The 27,197-nt window shown below is 56.4% G+C and overlaps 1 protein-coding gene across 1 annotated transcript in view; it reads left to right on the top strand.

Moving 5' to 3' along the window:
• AJAP1 (adherens junctions associated protein 1) overlaps positions 1 to 27,197 on the top strand; it is a 111,027-nt gene that overhangs the window by 32,612 nt on the left and 51,218 nt on the right. The window contains exon 2 of the mRNA XM_089901891.1: positions 21,884 to 22,683. Within this exon, the coding sequence (XP_089758017.1) occupies positions 21,884 to 22,683 (800 nt within the window). The remainder of the gene's footprint in view (positions 1 to 21,883; positions 22,684 to 27,197) is intronic.

The following is a 27,197-nucleotide window of genomic DNA, read 5'->3' as shown; positions in this document are numbered from 1 at the left end:
ATGAGAAGGTTTTGCAGGCACCTGGGGCTCATCACTTGCTTCCAAATATAGCTGCGTCCTAACCATCGGAGATAGTCAGGCATCTCTCCATTTCACAGATGGGAAGGCTGAGGCACAGGGATGTCAACTTGTCTAAGGGCAGCTAGTAAAGGCAAAGCAGGTACAACGATTGAACAGAGGTGGGATCAGACAATCTCGTGAGCTCACCTGCCCCTGGAGAGCCAGCCAGGTTCTTCCTTGGGAGAGCAGGGCTCCTTGGTGGCCTTGGAGATGGACTCAGACCTGGTCCCAGGCAATTGTCTTCAACATTCTGTCACTGTAAGTCACGGCAGGGGGGAAAAGGCAGAATGACCAAGCCAGCCTCCTGCTGCCGGAGTGTCCCCTCTTAGCAGGCCTTCTCTGCAGGGTGTGACAGTGACCTAGAGCCTGTCCACCGCCGTCCCACGTCTGTGTGACAGCCCATCTTCCTGGGTTCCGAAGGCCCGTGTTAGCGTGGTTTTGTCCAGAAGAAGGAGCTGTGAAATGCTCGCAGCCCATAAGTCATGAAAAACAAGGACATAACCTTGATTCTTCCCGTACCATCAATACATTACCCAATTCAATCATAAAATGAAAGAGTGGTTCCATTTGTCTAATTCCGTAGGAAACATCAGCAGATCTTTGCATTCTAAGTGCTGCCTGCACAGCCCCTCCACAGGCTGCATGAGGCTTCCTTTGATGGAACAAGTGTCGAGCAGAAAAGGGTATAAACGAGCTCCCACCTCACTGCCTTGTGTGAAGAGGCTTATTTAGGGGATATTTTAATGCCTCGCTGCTGGGGTTTATTTGCAAACGGTCTTCAAGCTGCTAACAATTTGTGTTTCACAATTTGTGGGAGCTTGGTGGCAGCCACGATCCTAACTAATAATGCTGACAAGTCACCAGACGTGGCATCTCCGTCTTCAAGATGCTGCTGGCAGGCGCTCCTTCCCGAGACCAGGAACTCTGGGGCTGCAGCCCCCTCCCCAGGCAGGGGATGGACAGGCGGGATGAAGACCGCACCCTGGTGCCTTCTTAACGTGCACTGTGGGGCCTCCCCTTGCCCCCCAACCCCAGCATTCCCCCCACTGCAGGGGCAGGTGCTGTGGGTGGCCTGCCATCAGCCATCTGGTCAACCTGAGGCTACAGGGCTGAAGGTCTGTTTGCTTGGTTATTGCAAGCTCTGCCAGGCTGGAGATGGCAGGAAGGGTCAGGTGACAGACACAGGGACCCAGGCAGCCATCGAAACACACACCATGTTTGATAGAACCCCTCCCTTTAGGGATTGCCTCCTGTTTTCCCAGGGAAACCCAAACTGTAGCCTGGATCTCAGGACCTTTTCTGCCCCTCTGGGGTCTTTACCCCAAAAGCACGTGTCAGGTAGCTGATGGTTGATAGTTGCTGAAGCGATGAAACAGTTTAGCCTCATGTTTACTTCCTCCTTAAAACTCTTGGTAGGGAGGGTCTCTTCCATTCAGTGCCCCCTTATCAAGTGATCACACCTGTGTGAGTGTTCTGGGGCTGCTATAACCACAGACTAGGGAGCTCAGAACCACAGAAATATATCCTTTCCCAGTTCTAGAGGCCAGAGGTCTGAAATCAAGGTGTGCACAGGGCCGTGCTCCCCGCCAAGGCTCTAAGGGAGGTCCTTCCTGCCCCTTCCAGCTCTTAGTGGTCCCGCGCATTCCTGGGCTGATGGTCATATCCCTCCATCTCCACATGGCCTTCTCCTCACCCCAAGTCTCCTGCTGCCTTTCTCTTACGAGGATACTTGTCACTGTATTTAGGGTCCACCCAGCTAGTCCAGGGTGACCTCATCTCCACATCTGCAAGGACCCCTTTTCCAAATACGGCCACGTGCTCAGGTTCAGGGCGCTGGGAGGCGGACGTGCCTTTTGGGGGAGGACCATTCAGCCTATGCAGCAGCCCCATCACACTGAGCTCCTGCCGTGTGCTGGAGACATTGCATCCATCACCCCTGTTCTTTCTGAAACCCTACCAGGCACCTTCTGTCCTTCGCAGCTTACAGGTGATGACACTGAGGCTCACAGAGGGGAGATGCATGAAGGCTGTGTTGTTGGCCCAGGAAGCGAGCAGCTGAGCTGGCCTTCAGCCCAGGACTGTTGGGCTTCACGGACCAGATTCCTACCTTGATGACCATCTCCCTCCCCGCACCTGGAACCTTGATCAGGGCTGCGGTCAAGGTTTCTTTCTTCCCTGAGAGTGTGAACCCTTAATTCCTTTGTGCCCCCGGCATAACCCCATTTCCAAAAGAGTGCCCCACGCACAGTTAATCGGCCTCAGTAAGTAAATGAAATGATAAACCCCAATCCTCTTAGATCCCTCACCAATGCTGAGGGAGCAGGTAAGCTGGGCCAGGTCCCCACTGAGCCTTTCTGGTCAGGAGGCACCCATAGGAATTTATCCCCTCGCTGCTATTCTGCCCATCTCAAAGCCAGCAGATAAAAAAGGAGATTCACTTAGATGCGAACGTGGACAGACCATCCTTCTGGAATGTTTTATCTGCTCTTCCCAGCTGCAGTCAGGACCACTGGCCACAGCCTTTGGCTCTGGGCAAGGTGAACCCCTTGGTCTATGTGTCCCCTTGGCCTTCCAGCATCCACCAATCCCTGTGGTCCCTCAGTGTGACTCGCCGGCTGTACCAGCCCTGCTTTGAGGATTTCAGAGTTCAAGCAGAGGGTAGTCTGCTTCTGCAGCGGGATCAGGCTAGACAGAGACAGTGTCCCTAAGTCGGACCGGTATCCTTGCTGCCCACTCCCTGCCCTGAGCTGCTCAGGGCAGCTGCCTGTCATCCGTGAACCAGATCCCCTGCTAGGAAGCCCCCACCCAGGGTGTATCAGAACCAAGAACGTGGATGGTGACAAGACCCACGATTCCTGGTCCCTCCCTCCAGAACCTTTAGCTTGGCATCTTCTTCCTGAAAGACTGATGAATGTCTGTCTGTCTCTCTTCTCCCTCTCTTTGTAGAATCCACTCAACAAACATAGAAAAGATATTTGACTTTTAGAGCCACGATCAGAGTGAGAATGTAGGATGGAGTGCTTAGAAACCTCATGAAATCCATGTGGGCACTCACCATACAGCAGAATCCTGGGGGAATTTAGGGAAGCCATGGATCGTTTTTGCAGTCTCTCCCAAAATTATCTGTTGTCTCAGCTGAAATTCAGAAATAGGTTTCCCTTAAACCCAACGTGGAAAAGTATCGAAACACCAGCACACCTTCCGTCAGCCTCAATGCACCAATCCAGCCATAACACATCATGCCCCGTGTGAGGTCACCCTGGGTAAGGGCAGCCTGATGGGCAGCCTCTGGATGGGGGCTGGAACCCCTGGGGTTTATGTGGTGGACCTGAGTCTTGGTTTCCTTTCTGATTGGAAATGAAGGGCCTAACATCTTATCTGCGTTTATCATCGGACGGTGGGGGTCAAGGGTTAAATGGTACCAGGTGGGGCAGAGAGCGGACAAAGTTTGAAGGGATGATAGCAGGAGTTTCTGTCCCCCATAACTAAGGCCTCTTTAAGAAAAGAGGACGTTCACGTGTGGGTTATAACCACTTGGGCCACAGCTGTGAAATGCTGAACTGAATTATGCGATGAATGTGGCTCTCATTCAGAGAAGGGGGCTGTCATTGACCCCCAGGACCGGGGTGGTCAGTGCAGACAGAAAACGGAGGGAGGCATCCCACAGAGGGACCAACACAGGTGCTGTCCATCCATCCATCCATCCATCTATTCACCCACCTGTTGCTTGTGTGCTGGGCATTAGGGGGGCTGGGGTACAGACCAGGACAAAACTCAGAGCCTCAGGGGCCCCCGGCCAAGAAAAGGGATGCGCTCTAAGTGGGTACTGATGAGGGCTGTGCCTTGAGAAGGTTTCTCTGGACCCGGCCTTTCCCGGGGATGCAGGAGGGTATTCAGAGGAAGAGGTGTTCACGCCTAGGCCAGAGGATGCAGGAGCGGTGGTGAGAACGGGACGAGGGCGGTGGGGCTGGGCTCTGCTGGACAAGGCTGGAGAGGCGTCCCGAGACCGGCCTCGCGAGACCCGTAGGGTCGGATGTGGGACATGCGGAGACTGGTTGGGGGTCGACGGCGTGTGGCCCGGGTGTTGGCCGAGCCATGGGAGCGTCAACGTGCTCTCAGAGTGACCACGTATGCATGGTCTGAGCGGTGGCGTGGCTGCCTAACCTCTATCCCTCTCAGGCTCTGAGGAGGTGGTCCCTCCACGGTCTGGTCAGGCCTTGGGCCAGCTCAGCATGCCCGGGTCTCGGAGGCACGTGCTGGCCGAGGCCCGGGAGGGTCCAACGGGGAGCTGGTCTGGCTGATGTCTGTTAGCTCGTCGGTGGACTGTGGGTTCAAAAAGGAGAGGAGGGTGGGAGGGAAGGAGGGAGACAAAGAGAGACAGAGAGGAAGAGGCAGAGAGAGAAACGGAGAGAGAGAGATGTCCTTAGGTGAAATGCAACATGTGAGAAATTTAAAAATACATTCAAACATAGACTTATTTAGTGAAAACACTCAAGGTGTAGCTTCTCACTTAAAAACAAAGTGATTAACTTGAGAATAGAATTCTGGGGGAAAAAAGGAGCCCCGATTCTATGTTTTCTTTGGTTGTTTTCCTCGCTGCGGAGATGACCTGCGTACTGGGATCATATCAACTCACAAAGTGCAGGGACGTCCCTGAGAGCATCGTTCCCCTCCACAGATGGGGAGACCGAGGCACAGAGGCACTGCAGGCTCCGAGGACCCCCGCTTAGAGCGGGCACGCAGGCAGCACACACCCATCGGAAGAGGAGAGACTCGTCGGGGCTCAGGCCCACGGGCGTCTGAGGCTCCCTGGCAAGTGGGGTGGGAGACGAGGTCCCCGTCCTCTGTCGCCCCATCTGTCTGGGGGCGACTAGGGCTCCTGGCTGACCTGGCACAGTGGCCCTGGTCTAGGACATTCTCTGTTCTCCATGGGGTGTTCCCGAGACCACGTAGAGGGAACGGGGTGTCCGGAACAGCTCCTGGCAGAGTAAAGAGAGAGAGAAACACACCGACATCCTTCTGCCCCAGAGAGGTTTCAGACACAATTACCGATAAATCAGAACAGCACTCCCAGTATGAATTCAACTGATTGAGGCGGTTAAATTGTGTGCCCTTGCCAAAGGGTGGCCCGATTAACAGCCAAACAAGCAATTTGTTACACCTGAAATACCTACTTTCCGAGCTGATGGCAGAGTGAGAGGCGCCTGGCGGAGCCCCCACGAGTGGGTGGAGGCTGGACCAGAGACCCAGCCCACCTTCCTTGCAGAAGGTAGAGGGCGTTCCTGGCAGATTCTGTGCATACGGCAGGTTAGGACCAGACCCTCCATCACCGAAGACCCTCCGGCAGATTCCCTCTGAAAGGGGTGGCGGCGGGAAGCCACCAGGATGCAGGATGAGGACAGAGCCCCCGGGACCTGGAGTTTGGATTTGCTCCTTTGCGGGGGCTGCACCTGGATGAGTCTGGATTTCAAGCTTCAGCGTCCTCAGCCTTGAGACCTGATCGGTCTGTGAGTGCCCAGCGTCAGCATGAAGGACCATGTGCTTTCCACGCAGCAAAGTGCTGGGCTTCCGTGAAGGGCAGCTGTGAAAGGTGGAGGAGGGACGGAGAAACGGGGCTGGCCGGCAGCATCCCTGTGAGGGGATGGGAGCCCCCGGCAGAGGCAAGTCAGAGAAGAGCTTTGTTCTTCCTTTCCTTCGAATGAGAAGAGGGGTGCCTCCCTCAGGGCGGCTGCCTGGCCCGAGGGCAGCATCTGGCTTTCACCACTGCCCCAGGTTGTAACACAGAACCTCCCCAGCTCTGGGCACTGGTGGCACCCAGTGCACCCCTGCGGACCATGGATGTATTTCCTGCTGCCTGACAGAGACAAACAGGACCTGGCCCTTCCCTGGAGGAGCATAGAGTCAAAGGGGGGCCTCCCCACTGCCCAAGGACAGAAGTGTGCCCAAATTCCTCCGGTAAGCCCGAGGAGGGACTGTACCCGACAAGACCCCACAGGCGGTTTTCCAGGCTCCGGCCCTTGTCATTGTTCCCTGGGCAGGGCTGGCCAATACCCTGCCCTCACCTTCGGGGTCCAGGGTGCTGAGCTGTGTCTGCAAAGGTGTCCAGAGCTTTCCAACCCTTTATGACGGGTATGACCTCTTGTTTTAAGGATGGGGGCCCAGCAAGCAGCCATCGGATGCCCTCATGGATGCATCCTCTCATCCTCAGGGATCTGCAACCTGGAGCTGCCCCGGGCACCCCAAGGAGGCCCTCGGGTGCAGGATGGCACTGTTTCTTTGCATTTGCACTGCCAGGCCTGGCGGGAGCTGGACGCAGTCCTGGTTGAGAGAGGCAGGCTCCTCCCCATTTATGGAGCATATGCCCAGGCCAGGTCCCAGATTGACCTTGTTTCATTTACTCCTCACCAAAGGCATTCTGCCCATTTTACAGGTGGGGATGCTGAGAGCTTAAACCGTTGCCCAAGCCTGCACAGTCCACAAGGAGAAATGGGACTTTGCAAGTTCTCTGGACGCTCGAGGTCCTTGAACCATTTCTGGTGGAAGGGGAGAGTCCCCAGGCTGTGTGACTCTGTTCCTCCTCAGGGGGCATGCCCAGGGCTGGGAGTGTCCAGCCGCTCTCAGCATCCATGCCTCCCTCCCCCATCCTTCTCAGGCTGGAGCTGGGCAGGGCCCACTGGCCACCTCCCTTGGTCCCCCTCTGGGCAGCAGGGTTCATCCCCCGGGGTCTGTGGATGGTGCGAGTCGGTCAGCAGGGGTTGGTGCTGTGGGTGGATGGATTCCTCTGCCCCCTCGGTCCTCGGCTGCCCACGTGCCCTGAGAGGGTGGGGCACACAGCAGAGCTCTGGGGAGTTACTGGGCACCAGTCTTGGGCCAGCCAAGGGGGATCCGGGGAGGAAGGCGGGGTGCCAGGTCTCCTGATTCATCTGGACTGTGAACACTAGAGATGTCTGGTGCTTGTCCCTCCTGAGAAGAGGGCTGCCAGGCACTTGGGTCATCTGTCCTGTGCCCGGGTCACTGCCCTCTCCCCTCCCCCACGTCCTCGCTCAGCACCTTCCCTCCTGCTGACCCCAGACCCACACCTGGGAGGCAATGGGCATGGGCCGCCGGAGGGAAGTGCGTCCGTGTGATTCACGGTCAGGGTGACTTTTCAATGCATTGGTGGGCAGGTCCCAAGGAAGGGCTGCCTGGGAATAAAACAAACCGAGGGAGCAGGGGAGTTTCCTGGTCAACAGAAAAGCAACCAGACCCCGGGGACCCCAGGGCTGGGAGCCACCACCACACGAGTTCACCGGGATTGCAGGGCTTCAGCGTGGCTCCCCAAATCCTCCTCCAGGAATCACTCGCCAAGTGCATCTCTTCACCCTCCACACCCGTGAGGCAGATAGCAGAGCCGCGGTGCCCCAGGGCCACTAGGGTCTGAACCGTGTGCACCCGGAAGGTCACCTCCCCCCGATGTGCAGATGTGGAAACTGAGGCTGGGGAGGCCGGCTGGCCCTCCATCAGGTCATCGTGGAGACTGACTGAGCTTGTGAATGTAAGAGTCCAGCCTCATCCCTGCCCCAGGCGAAGTGCTCGGTGACCGTTGAGAGGGGTTTTCTACACCCTGAAAGGACACGGGTCCTAGGAGGCCGCCAACCCCCAGCACTTTCCTTGGCAGCCCTCCTGACTGCTGTTGGGCCTTCCCGAGTGGACCCCAGAGGTCAAGCCATGGCATTCCTTCTGTTCTCCTCATCTCCCCTCCCTGGTAAACGTTGAACGGCATTAGAGACCTGTCACCTCCTCTGAGCAGCCCTCCAGGTTCATCCAGACAGAGCTGAATCTGCCCCAACAGGTTGACTGCCTTGCCTCTGGATTATCTGTCACGTAAAACCCTTGTTTTTCCAAGTGGACTGCAAGCTCCTGATTCATTCATCCATTCATTTATTTGTTTGCTACCTCAATGAGTGAATGAATGAACGTGCATTTGTGAGCCAGGCCCTAAGGTGTGCACTGATCAGAGAGGGTGGGGACACTGTCTCTGTTTCCAGATCCCCAGCGCCCATCACTGTAGCTGTGTAATCAAGGGTTGTGCAATAATTGGATGAAAACAAAAACTAACAAGCCCAGTTAACATTAGTATTAAAGCATAACTAATATTAAATAAGAATCAAATTCAATAAGCGTCCACCTCAGGCTGCAGTTTTCCTCCCTCATCACGACTCTGGGAGGTCGGTGGGGTCATGTTCCTCTCCCATTTCGTGGGGAGAAAGTGTCTGAAGAAACCCAAGAAGCCTCTGTGATGCTGCCGGGATGCAGAGACCCACTTAACGGGCTGGGGCTGGGGGGCAGGCAGTGGTCACCGGTTGCCATGGGCAGGCACTGGGGGAGATGGACTCTGAGCTTCAGAGGAAACTCGGGAGAGAGGAAGGTGGGAGGTAGTCGTGGATAGCTTCCTCGAGGTGGTGGGAGGCGACGGCCCGGAGGACACCCTCAGAAGTGCCAGAGCCCCCACTCCCACCAGCTGCAGAGGGGCCCTTCTTTCTCCAAATGAGGCTGACCACACATGCACTGGGCGCCGGGGAACCGAGAGAGGGAGTTGCCTACCTGTGTTAGGCACCTGCGACCCCAGGGCACATGTGTCCATGTCAAGAATGCTTGTCACAGCTTTGGGGTGCCATTTTCATCTTCTGGATAGAGGACAGCAGTGCCTCCAGACGTCCTGCAGTGCCCAGGACAGCTCCTCCCACAAACAGTGGTCCAGCCCAGATGTCCATGTGCGGAAGCTGAAAACCCCTGCGTGGGAGGGAGGGATTGGCAGGACCCGCTGAGCACATGTTTGGTTGGGGGGAGGGGCGGCGGGCTCTGAGGGCAGAGTTCTGGCTGTGCTACCTGGTAAACGGCAGTGCCCCCTGGCTGCGCTGATGGGTGTGCCGTTTTGAGGTGGGCAGGGGCTTAGCAGGCGCTGTGCTGAGTCCAGATCTGTGAGGTGGGGCTGTGCTTGTGAGTGACCCCTGCGGGGACGGTATCTGGAACCGTGGTGCTGGATCCCCAGGAGAGAGTGACAATGAGGACCCGCCGCAGGCACTGAGCTCTGAGCCCTCCGGGCGGGAGCAGCAAGAGAGAGAGGTCCCTGTCCTGGTCAGCTCAGGTCGCCCCAAAAGCCACCGCAGACCTTTGTCCTCTCCCAGTCCTGGAGGTTTGGGCGGGGCTGGTTCTCCTGAAGCCTCTCTCCTTGGCGTGTAGATGGCTGTCGTCTCCCCATGTCTTTATATGGTTGTCCCTCTGTGTGTGTCTGTATCCTGATCTCTTCTTCTGAGGACAGGAGTCATGTAGAATTAAGATCACACACCTAGGGCTTCCCTGGTGGCGCAGTGGTTGAGAGTCCGCCTGCCGATGCAGGGGACGCGGGTTCGTGCCCCGGTCCGGGAAGATCCCACGTGCCGTGGAGCGGCTGGGCCCGTGAGCCGTGGCCGCTGAGCCTGCGCGTCCGGAGCATGTGCTCCGCAACGGAAAAGGCAACAGCAGTGAGAGGCCCGCGTAAAGCAAAAAAAAAAAAAAAAAAAGTTAAAGATCACACACCTATAACTTCATTTTACCTTAATTACCCCTTTAAAGATCACATCTCCAAATACAGTCACATTCTGAGATACTGGGGTCAGGACTTCAGTGTATGAATTTGGGGGGGGGACACAGTTCGGCCTATAACAGGGCCTCAGGGAGGGGGGAGGTTGACCCCAAGGGGAGACATTGCTTGCGGGGTGGCGGTAGGCAGCTGGTGATGGCAGAGCCCGTCTGCCAAGCTTGACACTCAGCTCTGCTGGGTTCTTCTGGGAAGAATTTCCCCAAAGAGTGTTTTGTCCCCTTGCCAGTGGTGGCTGCCCCATCAGCCTTATGCCACGTTGTGTTTGCAGCCGAGCTCTGGACACTCGACTTGGAGATTCAGGCGAGAAACCTGGGATGGCGGGTTTCACAGCTGGGCCACAGGAGGGGACATTGGGTGAACTGGAAAAGGGATGGCTGGGGACGCATGTTCACCTGTGTGTCCGTGTGTGTCTGTGTGTGTCCATGTGCGTGCATGCGTGTGTGGTCCAGGCTTGTGTGGCCTGCACGTGGAGTGCCTCTCGGGGGTTGGATGAGTCCTGATTCCCAGCAGGACAGCTGGGGTGGGAGGTGGAAATGACCCGGGGAGGCTCTCTACCCAAGCCCCCACCTTACACCCGCTCAGTGCTCTGTGGAGGTAGTGAGTTCCCCATCACCATTTGTGTTCAATCTGAAGCTGGGAAGCTGTGGATGGCGGTGGTTAGAGCAGAGATGTCCGTCAGGCAGGGTGTCCCCTGGCTCTGTCTTCCCGCGTGGTTGGCTGGAGCCTGGCCTCCTCACTCTGCACCCAGGCCCTGGGGGAGGTGAAGCCAGGCGGCAGCAGGGTGGGCCAGGTCCCCGAGGCACCGCCCACTGGCTGGTTACCTGGGGCAGGTGCGCCGATACCTCCGAAACGTACATCCCCTCGTGGGTAACGTGGCGGAGTGGGGTTGCCTCTCTCGGGGGGTGTGGTTGGGGGAAATGGCCAGCCCAACGGGGACCGGGGGGCTGGCCCAGGCTCGGCTCCTGGCTGTCCAGCATCATGCCCGGCACTTCCCATGGCCTCGCCCACAGCCCAGTGGGACTTGGGTCTAGGCTCTCCCCCTCTCGGTGGGGTTGGGCAAGGGTGGGGTATCGGCAGCAGAGCCTCTGTTCTTGGCAAGTCCCCTCCTGATGGGGACACAGGAACTTGCTGTAGTGGAGACAGAACCGTGACCTACATTGTAGGGTTTGCACAGATGACTTCATGGACTTCTGGCAGTGCCGGCTCGTTTCCAAGTTACCATTTTCTTTCTCCCCCATCCACAGACGCAACTATCCCCTGCCCCCCCAGGCCCCCTCTCAGGACCCTGTACCCCGTGCAGGCCACCGTATGGGTCCCTCCATCCCCTGCAAAGGCCCCGTTTCATCTCAGCCTCATTTACACTCAGGTACAAAAGACTGAGGACGGTAACGTGGTTGCAGCCAGGCGTGGAGACTGCTACCTGAGGACTGGGCTCCCTGGGTCCCCTCAAGTGGGCTGGGTCTGCTTTTGACTGTGTGAGGAGGACCCTCCTTCTCCCTCCTCCCTGCAGTCTGCCCTTCACAGACTAGACTCCGGAGGACCTTCAAGGTCATCTGCCCTCCCCCCGCCCCCATCGGCTGCAGGGGCCAGTCATCATCCTTCCTCTGTGTGATGCGCCTGGTCCAACACCGGAGCCTCCTGCGAGGTTCCGGACCTCTCCATGTTCTTCTGTAATTGCACCTCCTTCATAACGCCCACTCCAAACTCTTAAACTATCGATTTTGTCTTCCTCATCGTTCATCTTCTGATATTCAGGGACCCACCATGCTTCAGCCACACTGAGCCCTTCTGAGCAGTGGTCCCAGCTTTCCCTAAGGGACGGTCCCGGGGGTTCTGGAGGTCAGAGATGGGCAGGGTTGGCCTGGAGACCACTGGAGAGAACTAGGGGTTCACGGCCTGAGCTGGTCCCTGGGGCTCCTCTGGAGGTCCACCACTCTTCCTGGACACACAGCTCCTCTGCCTTTGCCTCCTGTGGCCTGAGTCCAGCCTCCTCTTGACTCCTAAGCCACGTAGCTGGGCGCTTTGCCGAGAGCTCTGCCAGCATCTTGTCAGTGTCATTCCCCCCCCCGCCCCTCCCGCTTGCACAAGATGAGCCCATGAGCACCTCAGGAGACAGTGTCCAGAGGAGCCCATACGCTGGGTGAGCGGGCGATGGAGAGCTGGGCTTTCGGCCCCAATCCGCCTGACCCCAGAGCTCTCCCTCAGCCATCTCGCTCTTCCTTCCCTACGCCCCGCCCTCCCCACCTCCATCAGGGCATCCTTTCGTTATCCCTGCAGATCCCACGACAGCCCTGCTTCTGAGACGCTGAGAAGCAGCGATGCCTCCACTGTTCTCCACCCTTCTTGGTTGGCTTACAAAGTGCCGGGCACATGTAACGAGCTTCGTAAATACGATGTAACAATAGCAACACAAACTGAAATAGATATTTCCCGTGAGAAAGAGGAACTTCATTGGGTGCTTTGGAAGCTGCCATCATTTATTCTCGAGTCCACTTTTTAGGGACAAGGCTATCAGTAGCGAGCCGTCTGTCACCAGGAGCGGTGTCTGAGATTACACGGAATGTTCTCTACGGGGAATGCATGTTTCCCAGTGCCAGAGAGGCAATGGGACAGTTCTCAAAACCTGAAACCTTGGAGGAACACATCCTTCCCAGAACCAGCTTCCCTCCGGGGCTGAATATTTATCTCCTTCAGCATCAGCTGTTTTCAGTTGTATTTTTAAGAGACTCTTCTTTCCAGAGAAAAACACAGCGACTATTTTTGTTCTTTTTTTTCTTCTGCAAGATGAGAGTAACAGCCGTTCTTCTCAGAGGGTTACCGTGCGAGCAGCATGGGACAATTCGTGTTGAGTGCTAAGCCCAGAGCCCCACGCAGAGCTGGTGTTTAGTCCATGTGGGTGATGGTTCTGGCACCCACTCTGCCCTTTCTGTCCATGATCAGCTCTGTTCAGCCCTTTCTGTCCATGATCAGCTCTGTTCAGCCCTTTCTGTCCATGATCAGCTCTGTTTCCATAAATATGCATTTGTGCCGTAGCCCTTATCTCTTCACGTGATTGTGTAAGAACTTTTCCGTGAGCATCTTCCCGGCCTGACAGCCCTGGCACGTGGTACCCGGGACCTGTGTGCTGAAGGGTCACTGGTCTACAGCATCCCTTCTGCCCCACCGAACCCATCCTATATCTCTTGTTAAAAATGGACATAAAATAGGATTAAACTGGGTCCCCGTGAGGGACAGGAGACGTTCCTCAGCTCTCAACCCTGGACGCCTCTGGGGAGCTCCCTGAAACGTTACTGACGCTGGGCCTCCTCCCTAAAGATGCTGATGAGTGGGTCTGCGGCGGTGCAGCTGAGGCTCAGAGTTTTGTAACCATCCTTTCCCCCAACCAGGTGGTTCTCATGGGAGGCCTGGGCTGAGAACCACTGGCTGGAATTTGCAGAACTGACTTTGCCTTTCCAGGGTCTTCTAGACCTTGTTCTGAATTGGCTTTGCTGGCGGGGATGGTTTCTCGCCCAGCTCATGTCTGTTTGCCTTTGCCCAGAGAGATATGCAGAAGACAGGCTTGACCCCGGGATGGACCAGCTCATGCTGGGGGTCTGTCTCAGACCTTTGCCCCCACCTGCAGAGGAAGCATGGGAAGGATGGCCCAGGGTACCTGGCAAGGCGGGCTGGCAGACCCAAGGAGGCTGCTCAGCCGCTGGGGCAGCTGCTGGTCACATCCTGGGTGCTGCCCAGAGAGGGAACAGACACCACGTTGGGGGGTCAGTAGCTGAGCCTCTCAGAGGACCAGCTGGGCTGGGGGCACTTTGGTGTCTGGGGGCTGCCGTGCTGGATGGCCTGTCTGCTGTCCCGCAGCAGCAGGGCTGCAAGAGGGCAGTGGGGACCTGGCCACGTCGGCAGGGGCTGTAGCATCAGACACGCAGAAGCCCTGCTCCCCACTCCAGGGGAGAGAGCGTTCCCACCCACAAGGCTACCCACCCACCGCTTGTCACCACTTCACTCCTCCGGAATGCTTGCGGGCGCGTTGCCCAGGCAACCAGAATGCCAGCACGTTGCTATCCTTCAGTCTCCTCCAAGCACCTGTGAAGCCTGTGAGCACCAGCCCCCGTGCTCCGAGTTCTGCAGACGCTCCACTCTGGAGCTCCTGGGGAAGGAAGATGGGCCCCTGGGTGCCATCCACAGCCACGGGGGGAGTGGAGGGACCACGGCTGGGAGCCGAGCCTAAAGCACTCACCATGGAGTCCCCGTGACACACTGTGGTGTGGGTACCCATGTTCAGCCCATTTTACAGGTGGGGAAACTGAGGCTCAGATAGGTTCCACTGATTGCCCAAGCTCACGCGGCTAGCAGGTTGGAAGTCAAGTAGCCAGCCCTGAGCCCCTGAGGTCACCACCACACAAGGCCGCTTCTGGAGCCTGTGTGGATTAGTCATCTCCGAGTCTCTCTCCTCCTGGGGATAAAGATGGTCATTCCCACCTCACCAGGCCCCAGGAGGAGCAGACCCTCCGTGTGCAAGAGTGTTTCTTGGCTTCAGCCCTGTGGACCTTTGGGGCAGGATAAGTCTGTGGAGGCCTGTCCTGTGCACATGGATGTTTTGCAGCCTCCCTGGCTCTGCCCACTAGATGCCAGCAGCAGTGCCTCCATCCCCAGCTGCTGACAACCAGGAATGTCTCCAGACCTTGCCGAACGTCCCGTGGGGGCATGATTGCCCCTGTGCGAGCATCGATGGTGTGAATGCGCTGTGTGGACAGTACAGCGTCACTGACATGCCAGGGCTTACTGTCTTCTGCAAGAGCTTATGAAGTAATTCCCCGGGACCTGCAGGGCCCTGGCGGCTGGATGAGGTTGGGAGGGGCATGGATCCCACCTGCTCAGGTCCAGCGCCCACCCAGCCGCCTCCCCGTGGGCGGAGCCTCTGTGCAGACTGTCCAGGGAGTGGAGTCACCGTGGTTACAGGTTATAGAGGGTTTGTCCTTGCTCTGCTTTTTCTAGCGTGTCCCTGTCCCCACAGGTCTAGGGGCGTTGGGACCTAGTTTCTGAGCACAGAGATCTTAAGTCCCTGAGTCCTGGACTCGTGGTGATCCCAGCCAGGCCCCTTCCTTTGTGGGTCTCTTGTTGTCCACACCTGGGCAATGAGGGTTTGGGATGAAGACACCCACCCACAGATGCTCCAGGACAAAGGGCTCCGTCAGGAGACCGGTTTGCCTGTGCTTCACCCACGCACCCAGGAGTAGGAAGGTGTCAAGAGGACCCCCGCCCCCGGGGCTGACCCCACGTTCCGGGAAGGAGGGTAGCCAGAGACATTTGGTCACGTTGGAGGTTTCTTTCCTGAACCGCTCCTTCTCTGTGTCAGAAACCACGTGTGCGCCCGACATCCACTGGGGCCGTGGGTGACCAAAACCTAGGCACCCAGAGCGCCTCTCCTGAAAGGGAGGGATGCTTTCATCCCCGCGAGTCCCGGGGCCAAGTGTGGAGCCGCTTCTACAGGACATCACGGTGACATCGGTCTGGGAGCACCGTTCGAGTGACTCACAGCTGCGTTTGTTTCGCTAGGAAAATTGAACCAGTTACTGCTTTCCAGAAGAGAGCGCGTGCTCTGCTCCCTTCCTGAGCTGGTGCTGGGGGATAGAGGCTGAGCCACCCGTGTCCGTGAGAGGGGAGGGCGGTTCTCTGCTCCTGAGATGTAGCCAGAGCCCCTGCTGCACTGTCCTGTTGGTGATGGGGGGCTGGGGGGCACGGGTTGGAAGGAGGCCCCCCAAGTGCTCCTGGGCACCAGAGGGTCCTGTACGGAGGGTGGGGGGAGATGGATATCTCATGGTGTTGGAAGGCCGCGTCCCGCTCTCTCCAGGGCAGAGACCTTGGGGCAACACGGAATCAGGGATACCAGGACCTTTCCCCCACTGGGCACCAAGCTCTGCCTTCTCACCTAGAACCGAATGTCTCTTCCTGGTGGGATGTGCCTTCTGTCAGGAGAAGACGTGGTGGTGAAACAAAGGCTCACCTACTGGGAGTTTCACTTTGCCCAAAGGTCAGAGTTGAGTGTGGCCGCCGTCTCCCCTTAGTCGCAGCTTTGGGGTCCAGGATTTGTCCTCAGAAGGCTTGCTGCCTCCTCCATCCATCCCGGACCCCAAGCCTGCCGCCCCTTGGTCTCTGGGCTTCGTGAAGAGCAGCGTCACCCTGTCAGGCTCTAGGAGACGGGGCATCTCTGAACATCCTGAGAGCAAATCTCATGACTTCTTCCCTCCAGCTCCCTGAGTGCAGATCCCGCGGCTGGAGCACCCCAGCTTCTCGCTGCCAGCCCACACCCCGAGCGCACTTGGAACGTAGGTCTGAAAGGAAGGGGAAGTCCTGCCTGTCACCCACCATCCTCTTCGCTTGGGACAGTGGCTTCCTTAGATTTGTCCCATTCCATGGCTTGACTGCAAAACTGGTGAGGTTTGAGGAGTTAAAAACAGTGGGTTTTCCCCCCAGAGTGTGTGCTGTGCTTGGGGTCCTGCTTCCTAAGACGAGCGTGCAGAAAGGGGAGGGGCATCACTTTTCAGTCGAGACGGCTGGCAGACAGGACCCCACAGGTGGCTGAGGTCATCGGCAGAGGTGGGTCGTGTTGACATCAGGCACCCCGATACCATGTGACAGGAGGGCTGCACCTCTGAAGTTCCTCCCGAGAACCCATCACCCCAGTCTAACCATGAGAAAAACACCAGACAAATCCCAGTAGAGAGACAGCCTACAAACTACCTGATCTGTCCTCCTGAAAACTGACAAGGTCATCGAAAGAAGGCAAGTCCGAGCATCCATCACAGCCCAGAGGATCCCGAGGAGACGTGATGACTAATGTTATGTGGGATGCTGGGAGAGAAAACTGGTGAAACCCTAATACAGTATGGAATTTGGTTCATGATCATGGACCCGTGCTTTCCCTAAGTTTTGACAAACTCCCCATGGTGATGTGGGATGTTCACATCGAGGCATCTGGGAGAAGAGTACACAGGACCTCGCGGTGCCCTTACGCAATTTTTCTATGAATCTAAAACTGCTCTAAAAAGAAAAGCTTATTTAAACAAACAAACCAACAGAAGTGGGGTGGGATCAAGGGGCTTCTGGACACAGGATCATGCTGAGGAGGGGCACGTAGACTCAGCAGGGGCCCCAGGTGAAGGGATGCCCATGTCTGTAGGGGTTGATGATGTCCACACAGGAACACAGACTCCCCCAGAGCCAGCTCTGTGCTGGAGGAAGCACATCTGTGTCTGTCCCACCTGCGTCCTCGGAGCCATTTCAGGCTGCACCCTATCCGTTATTGATCATAGATGCACGGTTCTTCTTAGAAGATGAGGAGACCTCAGTGCCACCTGCTCCAACCACCTCGTATAAGGCTGGGAACCTGGGGCTTGCGGAGTGGAAGCAACAAGCCCACGCTCAGGCCAACGTCAAACAGAATTGTTCCCACTGTGGCTTGTCCCCCGAACAAGCTGATGGCAAGCCCAAGAGAGACATCACGGGTGAGGGTCTTCCTCAGTCATCCAGTGCTGGGGTTGTACATGGGGTGCTTGTCACTGCTAGTGGCAGGGCTGGGACAGGCTGGCCACCTGTTGGATACCGCTCAGGTTCTGCCCTGTCCTGGAGATTCCGGGATGGCCTCTGGGCCGTGCAGACTCCTGCATAAACTTCTGGCCCAGCCCCAGTGCTCTGGCAAGTGGATGCCAGCTGCTTGCAGAAGGCAGCCCTGCAAACTCCTTGCTCGGAGAAAAGCGCACCCTTAAGTGGAAGGGATGTCTTTGTCTCCCTTAATTGACAGTGATTTTCTTCAGTGAAGAAAATATACAGAAGGTATCAAATTGAATCTCAATTTGCTGAATCTTATTAAGCTGTTCTTGGGGAAAAAGGATTTCAATAAAAGTTTAAAAGGGAGAGAAGCAAAAAGCCTGCCAACTAGAAAATAAAGTGGGATGGAGCAGTAGTTCCCAATTTGGGAGCAATCAGGTGGGGTGGGGGGGTGGCTGGGAGCTTTTGTTCTTCATTTGAAAGTCTAGGCTGGGATGCTGCCGAGGGGGAGCCATCCGGGGCCCGTCTGTCACAGGGTGTAGACGCGGCAGCCGGGCACTCAAGCAAGGATCGTGTGGACGAATCTAAAGTCTCCACTGCACGTCCATTGCCAAGGCCGGCTGTGGCCCCAGCATCCTTTCTTTCCTCCCACCTGCCAGGGACAGGGAACAGAATTAGGACGCGATGCAGTGTGCCCCAAGTCTGTCTACCCACTACCCCGGCACACATCCACCTCTTCAGATCGAAACTACATACCCTAAAATCCACGCCTTTGAAGTGTAGAGGTCAGTGTTTTTAATGTATTCACAAGGTTGTGTAACTGTCCCCACCATTCATTCCGGAACACTCTTATCACCCCTAAAGGAAACCCTGTGACCATTAGCAGTCACTCCCTACCCCCCTGCCCCCAGCCCCCGGCAGCCACCAATCTACTTTCTATTCCTGTGGATCGACTGCTTCTGGGCATTTTTTGTAAACGGAATCGTACAGCCTGTAGCCTTTTGTGACTGGCTTCTTCGTGACGTTTTCAGGGTCCATCCACGTGGTAATGTACGTCAGCACTTCTTTCCAAACAACGTCCCACTGTAGGGCTGGACCACCCTTCTTTACCCACTCACCAGCTGATGGGCACGGAGATTGTTTCCAGTTTCCTCTGTTAGGAATAATGCTGCTCTGAACATTCGTGTACGCATTTCTGCACCCAAGAGTGGAATTTCTGGGTCCACTTTGAGGAACTTCCAAACTGTTTGATGGCTGCACCGTTTCACATTCCCACCAACAATGCCCGAGACTTGCAGTCTTCCCACATCCTCGCCAGCACTCGGAATTGTCCCTCTGTTTGCTTGTAGCCATCCTCGTGGGGCTGAAGCGGCAGCACTTTCGTAAGGCGTCTGTGGATGCCCCAGAGTTTTGGGGAAGCCGGCCGCACTCGGCCTGCGCCATGGCCTGGCCTCCTTGGCGTGTTACCCGCTGGCTCTGATGGTTAGTGGCTCTGAGGGCCTCCCCTGCAGATGTGTGGGGTCCTCTGCCATCTTGAAAAATGGCTGATGGCACCGTGGATGCCTTCCTGGGTGAGAGGATCTGTGAGTGGTCCTCCGAGAACCTCTTAACCATGAAATGAGTGTGGAGTTGGGGGCTTCCCAGCCCTGTGCTTAGCAGTGTCAGAGGGACACTGCAGAGTGTTCCTGGGGTCCTGCCTGGTTTCAGGACTAGCTGGAGGGATGAGGACAGAGGTCACTGGCTGCCCCTCACACGGTCCTCGCAGATGTGGCTGAGTCCTCTCACACCAAGGTGCGTCTTCACCCCAGGGGATCCCACACAGGAGTCCAGGAAGGTCCAGATTGCGCACAGAGGCAGCAGGCCTGGTGACAGAGCAGAGGGCTTGGGGCCTTTGGCCCCTGTAGAGAGACCAATGATGGGTCCCCTGCAGGCCACGGAATCGTTCCCTGACCTCCCTATGGGAGGGTCTCTCTCTGCTCCCCCGCCCAGGCCCCGCATTTCCTGGCTTCTGGGTGTGGGTGGAGCCTCTGCCCTGACCTGTTCACCTGCCTCTGTATTTTCCCTCTGTGAACAAATCTACCCGTTCAAAAAGAAAGAAAATGGACTTGAAGAGGAAAAACAAATCTAGCTCTCCCCGCTGTTGTGACGGTTGGCTTCTCTGCATAACAGCTGGGTGGCGTGGAAAGAGAAGGGTTTCCATGGTAACCAATTACAGCTCACGATTGGTGGAAAATGGCAGAAATACCCTGCATGTGAAGTTGTGCGGGGCGGGCAGGCACAGGCCCTGTTGTAATTTCCTGGGGCGATGCCGCTCCAGGTGGTGGTGGCAGGCAGGTGTGTGTGTGACTACCGTTCGCTCAGCCTGCCTGGCAGAGCCTCGTACTACCTGGTGGAGTCCAGTAATGCCTGGTGGGGCCTGATGTGATTGTGGTACCTGGGAGTGCCTGGTGAGGCCTGGTGAAGTCTGCAGGTACCTGGGGAGGCCTGAGGGTTCCTGGTAGTACCTGGTGGAGCCTAGTGGTGACTGGTGGGGTATGGTGGGACCTGGTGAGGTGGTGGGGTATAGGGAGACCTGTGGTGCCCTGTGAAGCCTGGGGGTACATGGTGAGGCCTGGGGGTGCCTGTTGAGGCCTAGTGGTACTGGGGGGCGGGGGCCTGGTGAGGCCTGGTGGTGCCTAGTGGGACCTGTTCTTACCTGGTGAAACCTGATAATACCTGGTGAGGTCTGGGGGTTCCTGGTAGTAACTGGTGGGGTCTGGTGGGATCTGATTAGGCCTGGTGAGGTGGTGGGACCTGGTGGGACCTGGTGAAGCCTGGGAGGACACGGTGAGGCATGGGGGTGCCTAGTGGGGCATGGTGAAACCTGGTGAGGCATGGGGGTGCTCAGCAGTGCCTTGTGGTACCTGATGGTGACCAGTGGTGCCCTCCAGGCCGAGGCACCACACCTGTTGGAAGCAGCATCTCATTTCTCTGAGGGCTGGACTCGCGTCCAAATGCATAGAGAGGTGGGAGAACTTGAGCTTCTAAAGCATCCCCCTCCCTGGGCCACCTGTGGCCACAGAGGAGCCGCCCTTGGTGTGCTCCTGGGGGCACCTCGCGCTGACCTAAATCTCTGTGTGCAGCGAGGCTGGCCTGGACCCTGCAGCACGCAGGGCTGGCCGTGCAGAGAAATCGCGCACCGGCAGCCTCTTGGTGCGGAGGCATTAGCATAATGAGCGGTTCCTAATTTCTGCAGCCAAGCACTTGCGTTCTGATTGAAAAACTGGGGCTTTATTATTTGAGGATTTGTCCTTTTCGGCAATTAGCGCTCATTAATACAAGTTTCTTCCTTTCAACATGCTGGGGGGACAGCACGTTCCTAAGTGTCAGTGAGGGAAAAGTCAGCCCCAGGCACGTGGACACACTCACACAGACACGGACTGATTCAGTCCCTTTTAAAGTCACGTGACACCCTTGGAGGAAAACCTGCCAAACTCCGCTTCCCCAGGCCTGGTTCTACAGTGTTTCTGGGCTGACGACTCAGTGCAACACACATGCTCTCCCACCCCGCACCTGCGACCATCCCTAAGCTCTGGCTTCGTGTCAATTTTTAGACATGGCCTTGCTGACGAGCTCTGGCTTTGAAGGGCGCCTGTCCCAGGTCCTCAGTTACCTAAGCCGGTGGCAGGGCGCGGGGCCCGGGTCCCCCCACCCTCCATGTGCACTGCATCCTCCCCTGGCTCTATCCTTGCCAGGCCCAGGGCGCGATCAGCCTCGCTGCCCTCGCCAGGCCGTGCGGGTGTGCCCTCCCCAGCCTCCCTGTGCTGAGGAGGTAGAGGACAGGGTTCCCAAGGGCACCTGCATGGGAGAAAAGTATCGGCAGAACAAGCACTTGGGCAGAGTGGGCGCCTTGATTGACTTTCAGCTTCCCCGCAGCGTGTCTTTTCCTGAGCGAGATCCAGAGGAGGCCACAGACCAGCAGCTTTCCCCATGTATGTGTAACGGCATCTGAGGCCGTGAGCCTGCTTTCAAATCGGCACATTCAACTGAGATACGAGGCGGCAGAGGGTGGGGTTGGCAGAGCGCGGGACCCGGCCCGGAGCAGTAGATGCTGGGACTCTGCTCCACGTGAAGCCCCACAGGCTGAAACCCCTGTCCCTCCAAACCTCAGGACTGCAGGCTGCAGGCTTAGCATCACCCACCTCAGACCGCGAACGTCTGTGACCTAGAGGGAAGTGCCCGGGCCTTGGACCCAGGGTGTGGACCACGTTCCAGCCCTGCCGTTCCCTCCCCTCTTGGTGCCTCCGTTTTATTAAGGGTCAGAGCAAAGCGGGGATGGAAGGCCCGTGAGGTCATCTCTTCAGCTGACAGATGTGGGCTTTGGAGACTCGGTTTCCCTCCTGTAAGCGGACGCTTTGTCCTCAGCCGGCCATGTGCAGGCAAGCTCCTTGGAGGTGAAGCCGGGTCCTGAGCGCATGTGGTTCGGCCTGTGTTTCTAAGATGCTAACAGACCGCGCTCGAGTCGGCCTTTGAAGTGAACTAACGAAGGGTTTCATTCCCCTTTGGAAGCTAGGATTAGCGTTCATTACAAGAAGAGCATTTCCTCGTCCTGGTTGGGGGTGGAGAGCGCCCCCCGGGCAGAGGTCCCCCCACTGATGCTTTTCTCTCTCTCCCACGCAGTTCCATGTTCATCCGCTGGCCCGGCTGCTCTCTAGGAAGCCATGCTTGGATCCTTATAGCCATGTTTCAGCTCGCCCTGGATCTGCCCGCGTGTGAGTCCCTGGGCCCGGGCCCCGAGTTCCGGCTGCTGCCGCGGCTGCCCCACCGGCCGCCCCGCTTGTGGAGTTTTAAGAGCGGACAGCCCGCCCGGGTCCCAGCGCCCGTGTGGAGCCCCCGGCCGCCCCGCTTGGAGCGTGGTCACAGTCACGGGCATCTGCTGAGTCCCCGGGCCCGACGGGCGCACAGACCCAGGGACCAGGTGGCCGCTCTGGGGCCCAAAGGGGGGCTGGCCAAGCCCCCAGCTGCTGCCAAATCCAGCCCTTCCCTGGGCCCCTCATCCTCTGCGGGGGGCAGTGGAGCTCCCACGGACCAGCAGGCCCTCCTGCGGAGGGGGAAGAGGCACCTCCAGGGGCCCGCCTTCAACAACTTTGACTTCCAAGGCAGCAGGCCCACCACGGAGACGGAGTTCATTGCCTGGGGGCCCACGGGGGAGGAGGAGGCCCCGGAATCCAATACATTTCCAGGCGTTCATGGCCCCACCACGGTCTCCATCTTCCAAACACGGAAGACAGCTGTGGCCACTGCCACCGCCACCGCCACCACGGCCACCTCCGTGACACTGCAGACTCAGGGGCTCACCGAGCCCCTGGACCCCAGGAGTGGGAAACCGGTTGGGGTAAGCACAACGGAGCCTTCCACCAGCCCCAGCAGAGACAGTGGCAAAGTCAGCAAGCCCCCGCGGGTTCTGGGGGAGACCTCAGGTACGCCCACCTCTTTTCTGGTTGGTGCTGGGTTGGGGGGATATTTTTTGGGGGGGGTGTGGCTTAGGAGGGATGCTGAGCTGTGCCTGGGTGATGCCGTTTCGTGAGACTCTTCATTTCCCATCAGGGAACCTAAAGCCATAGCCCCTCACGGGAAGATGGGGCGCTGTGTGTCTGTGAACTTGCACGTGTATATGTCCTGACAAATCTGGGTTGTGCTCTGCAAGGAAGGGCCAGGCTCTTCTAGCTGCTGGAAGGGAGCAGGGAGAGGGTCTCTCCCTAGAGGTGGCCCTGAAGTGGGCACTGTACCCACCCTGCCTGTGTAGGGGTGTCTGAGCCCCACCAGACACAGGGAAACATCTTCCTGAATGGCAGAACTTCAGCTCCTGGGCCAGCCTGGGAGTTAGATGTGGGCACATCTGCTGATAGAGACAGGGTATGTGGTGTCTTCAAAAACCCTCAAGGGTATGGCCCTAAGGAGGGGCAACTGTCAGACTGGCCGAGAATTAGCAATTACCTTAAACAGCAGGAGAGCCGGAGGCCGTGTATCAGGAGGAGCTTGCTGTGGTGTTAGCTGAGGCTTTGCGCACTGACTCAGGTGGGGGGTGTCTTGTCCCTGAAGATGGGTTAGGAGGTGTTTGGAGGATGGAGATCTGACAGATGGCTTCGGTTCTCCTGCCCGTGTTATTCTAGATGTGTGTAGACAACTAGCATTTCTTGGCTTTGGCATATCTTGCTGCAACGTCGTTTCGTTGTTCCTTCTCCTCCTGTAACTCCTCCAATTGCTTCGAAAGGAGTAGCCCTTGAAAATCTCCCAGGCCAAAGCTTGTCCCTTCGCTGGTAGGCCCCCTGCATGTACCCAGCTTCAGGCCGGCCAGGGGACAGCCAGGATCCTGGACCCCCGTGTTCCCACCCACTGCCAGCATCCTTGGCTTCTGTGAACAAGCCGTGGCCCCATGCCCCACCATGACTCCCAGGTTTACAGATCGTGTCCGTGCCTGCACATCCTAAACTGGCAGCGGTATTTGCTGACTTGCAAAACAGGATGCACGTTCCAGGGCATGAGCCCAAAGGGGTGGGGGCACCATGCAGCCTCCTCCACCCCCGGCTTGCTTCTCCACTTCCTCAGGGTTTGGACCTGACACGGATCCTCTACAGAACCCGGAGGACAGAGAAAACTGCTCGTCAGGGTCCCTCTGCAGCCAGGTTGCCATGCTGTCCCTTGCACTCCGTGTGTGCACCACGTTCTGTATCCCGGCCGATAGGCAGGGTATGATCAGTAGTTGGACAGGTTTCCAGGGAGCGGGTGGCCTTTGTTCCATGACTTACTTCCTTCCTTCACCTGGATAAGAGAACTGCGGTTTTTATTCTGCGTGATTCTTCCCTTGAGAGCAACATATCTGTGGAAGCAAAGCCAAGCTCCACCTCAACGCCAGGGGCCGGGGGCCGGGATGGAGGGACGGAGGCTGTGAGCTTGGGGGTGTCACGGGAGAGGGTCCGCAGGGCTGTGCCTCAGCTGTCTTCCACATAGCCCCCTTCTGGGGTCTAGAGACACACAGACACTGCCATTCATCTTCTCCGTGCCAGGCGCCCAAGAGCAGTTTACAAAGCATTCGTTTTTACCTCAATAAACTCGCAAGCCATCATCATGATAGAATTTAGTGGTGCGTTCATTTATTGTCATCTCCTCTGCCTACGTCACTTACTATATAGACATGGATGAGAAAACGAGTTCCCATTTCTTCCAAATTACATCTGTTATTACTGAAGTTAAATGCCCGGGACAGCATTGTAAGGTTTAGCAAATTAATTCCTAGTGCACTGGACATTGCTAATCCAGCTTGACAGACGCTTATCTTGGAAAAGGTTTATGGTTCTTCATAACATAACCTGCTGCTAGACTAGTTTGTTCAGCACAACAAACTTAAAAGGGGGGTAAGCATGTGTGCTTGTTTCTAATGCAGAGAGATGTTCATTCTGGGAAGTGATGCTGGATGCTGAGTAGGGGCAGCCAGTGGTCCTCAGCTTCGAGTTCAAGGCAAGGAAAGAGAGGAAATGCTGACTCCTCCAACCGGGCTCATCAAAGCTCAGCTGGTCCTACATAAGTGATCCAAGCCCCAGGGCATTGAGAGCCCAGGCAGGGGTCCTGCAGATCCCCCTACTCAGCAGATGTAGACCTAGGCCCCCAACTCGTTGGAGTATGACTGCTACTCACCCTTCTCCAACAGGATTTAAGGCAGCAAGGGCGGTCTTGGGGATCCCAGAGCTGTGGTCCGGGGACCCTTGCGCACCACGGTGAGCGGTACGTGCTTCCAGGCTGCAGATCTGCGTGTGAATCTGGGCTCTGCTGCACGTAGCTGGCTGACCCTGGGAAAGTTCTCTTCTCTGTTGGCTACATTTTCTTCATTTATGAAAGTTTAGAAATATCTCTCCTAAATGGTTGCTGTGAGGTCTCAGTAAATCAACCCCAAGTACAAAACACGGCGCCTGGCAACTAAGAATCCTCTATCCATGCCAGATGTTTTTATACCCAGCAAGAGTGACTCTGAGGAGAGGGTTACAGGCGTCAAGGACAAACAGGCCCAGATTTGCCCACTCACAGCTGGGGGGTGCCCCAAAGTCTGGAATGAAGGCTTTAGGAAGTGATATGAAGAATTTGATAAGTCAATTCTGTGGTCAAAAGAAGTGTCTTTGGAATCAGATTTGGGAAGTTGTTTTATTTTTGCTTCTGTAGAGAAACGTTTAGAAGGGGAATGTCTAAACATTCCTGTCTGTCCATAGCACAGGCATTGATGGGTGTAGAAAGGTCAGGTGGCTGGTGATCTGGGGCACTCTGAAATCTGTCAGGAGCTAACATTATATGGAAAAGCTGCCGGAATTGTCTAAGGGCCCACTTGACGTGGAGCAGGAGTCACGTTCCACGTAAAGCGGTTGGGAAATCTCTCTAGTTTTAGTGTGGTAGTTGAGCGTGCCGCAGCCTGCCTGCCAATTCTTGGCTTCATTTGTATTAGCTGCGTGAACTTGGGCAGCTTCCTTCTTATCTCTGTGCCTCAGTGGGAATTACAGAATTAAAAATCTCATAATGTTGTAAAGATTCAGTGAGATAGTACATACCAGGTGCTCAGTGCCTGGCACATAAAAGTTCCTCAGGACATGTTTGCTGCTGTTAATACGATAATGATGATGGTGGAAATAATGGTGGTGATGTTGGAGATGATGGTGCTGGTGATGGTTTTGATGGAGATGGTGTAGACGGTGGTAATTATGATGGTGGAGATGATGGTGCTGGTGGTACTGGTGATGGTGGTGATGGTGATGACAATGTTGATTATTGTCCTTGTGATGATTTGCTGTCACCGGCTTACTGCTCCATGGTGACATCATTTGATGAGGTCCCACACTCTCATCCCTGACCTTGGTGCTCTGAGCAGAGGAGCTGCTTGGGGTGGAAAATCACCTGGCTCAGGTTCACCAAGGCATTGAGCTGCAGCCTCACACGGTGCTGGCAGAGACTGAGCGTCAGACGGTCAGCACTTCACCTGAGGTCCGGAAAAGAGGGCTCACCACAGTGAAGCACTGTTCTCCAGTGACAGCTCTCTTGCTGGTTGTATTCTGAGTCTGGAATTACAGTGTCTCCCAGGAGAAAAACGGAAAAATGGAAAGTCATTTCCTGGGCTTTAATCTTAAACCTCGTAAAGGGAGCTGTGGGCAGTTTAAGCCAGCTGGTTTCAGTCCCCGCGTTTGCCCACTGCGGGATCTCCTGGGCGTTTGGCCTGCAGTTAGCGCTCAGTAAAGATTTCCCAGACCTGACGTTCCTCGACCCTGCCTGCTGGCCCCCGGCTCCTGCCTGCACAGACACATCTGACGCTTTCCCCACCTGCCTGTGTTCACAACTCCGGGAAGGTGCACTGCCCAGGAGGGCCCAGGTCCCCGTTGTCATTCGAGATGTGTCCCCATCTGGATCAGTCACAGATCTGTGACAACCAGCAGCTCAAGGATGCGATGGCTCAGATGTCCTCCCAGTTCTGTCTGGTAATTTTTACACTGGAATCCACTCACGCGTTTCCAAGGATGATTTCCAGGTTCCTTTGTCCTTGTCACCAGGGGGCCTTCAGTGTCCTCTTGGTGGGACGGGCTGGTGTTGTCTTCTCTCACCCTGCTGGTCAGATGACCTGAACTGGAAGCGGGGAGACCTTGGGATCAAGTCCCATGGTGATGGAGTAGTTTCTAAATGCCGGGATCGGAGGGGAAGGGAGAGAGAAGCAGACGTAACAGAGAGAGACACGTTCCTCCCCTTCTGTTTAAAGCTGCGATGGCGGTTTAAATGCTGAGCCCCTTTTAATTAACTTGCTGGGTGTTTGCTGCCAGGGAAATGAATCCGTCCTTAATTTAAAGATATTTGAAGCAAATGACTCACGAACTTCAAAATTTTGAGTGGCTTAATTGGGATAAGAGCATCAACGAACAAGTGAGCTTGTGGAGCTTTTCCTCAACGTCCTAAACTCTGCAGACAG

This window comes from Delphinapterus leucas, chromosome 1, assembly GCF_059928025.1.
Source record: "Delphinapterus leucas isolate spDelLeu-1000000601 "Yukka" chromosome 1, BTC_Dleu_Yukka2, whole genome shotgun sequence".
Classification (NCBI taxonomy): domain Eukaryota; kingdom Metazoa; phylum Chordata; class Mammalia; order Artiodactyla; family Monodontidae; genus Delphinapterus; species Delphinapterus leucas.
Note: the sequence above shows the minus strand (reverse complement) of the source record. Positions and strands in the feature narration are given on the sequence as shown.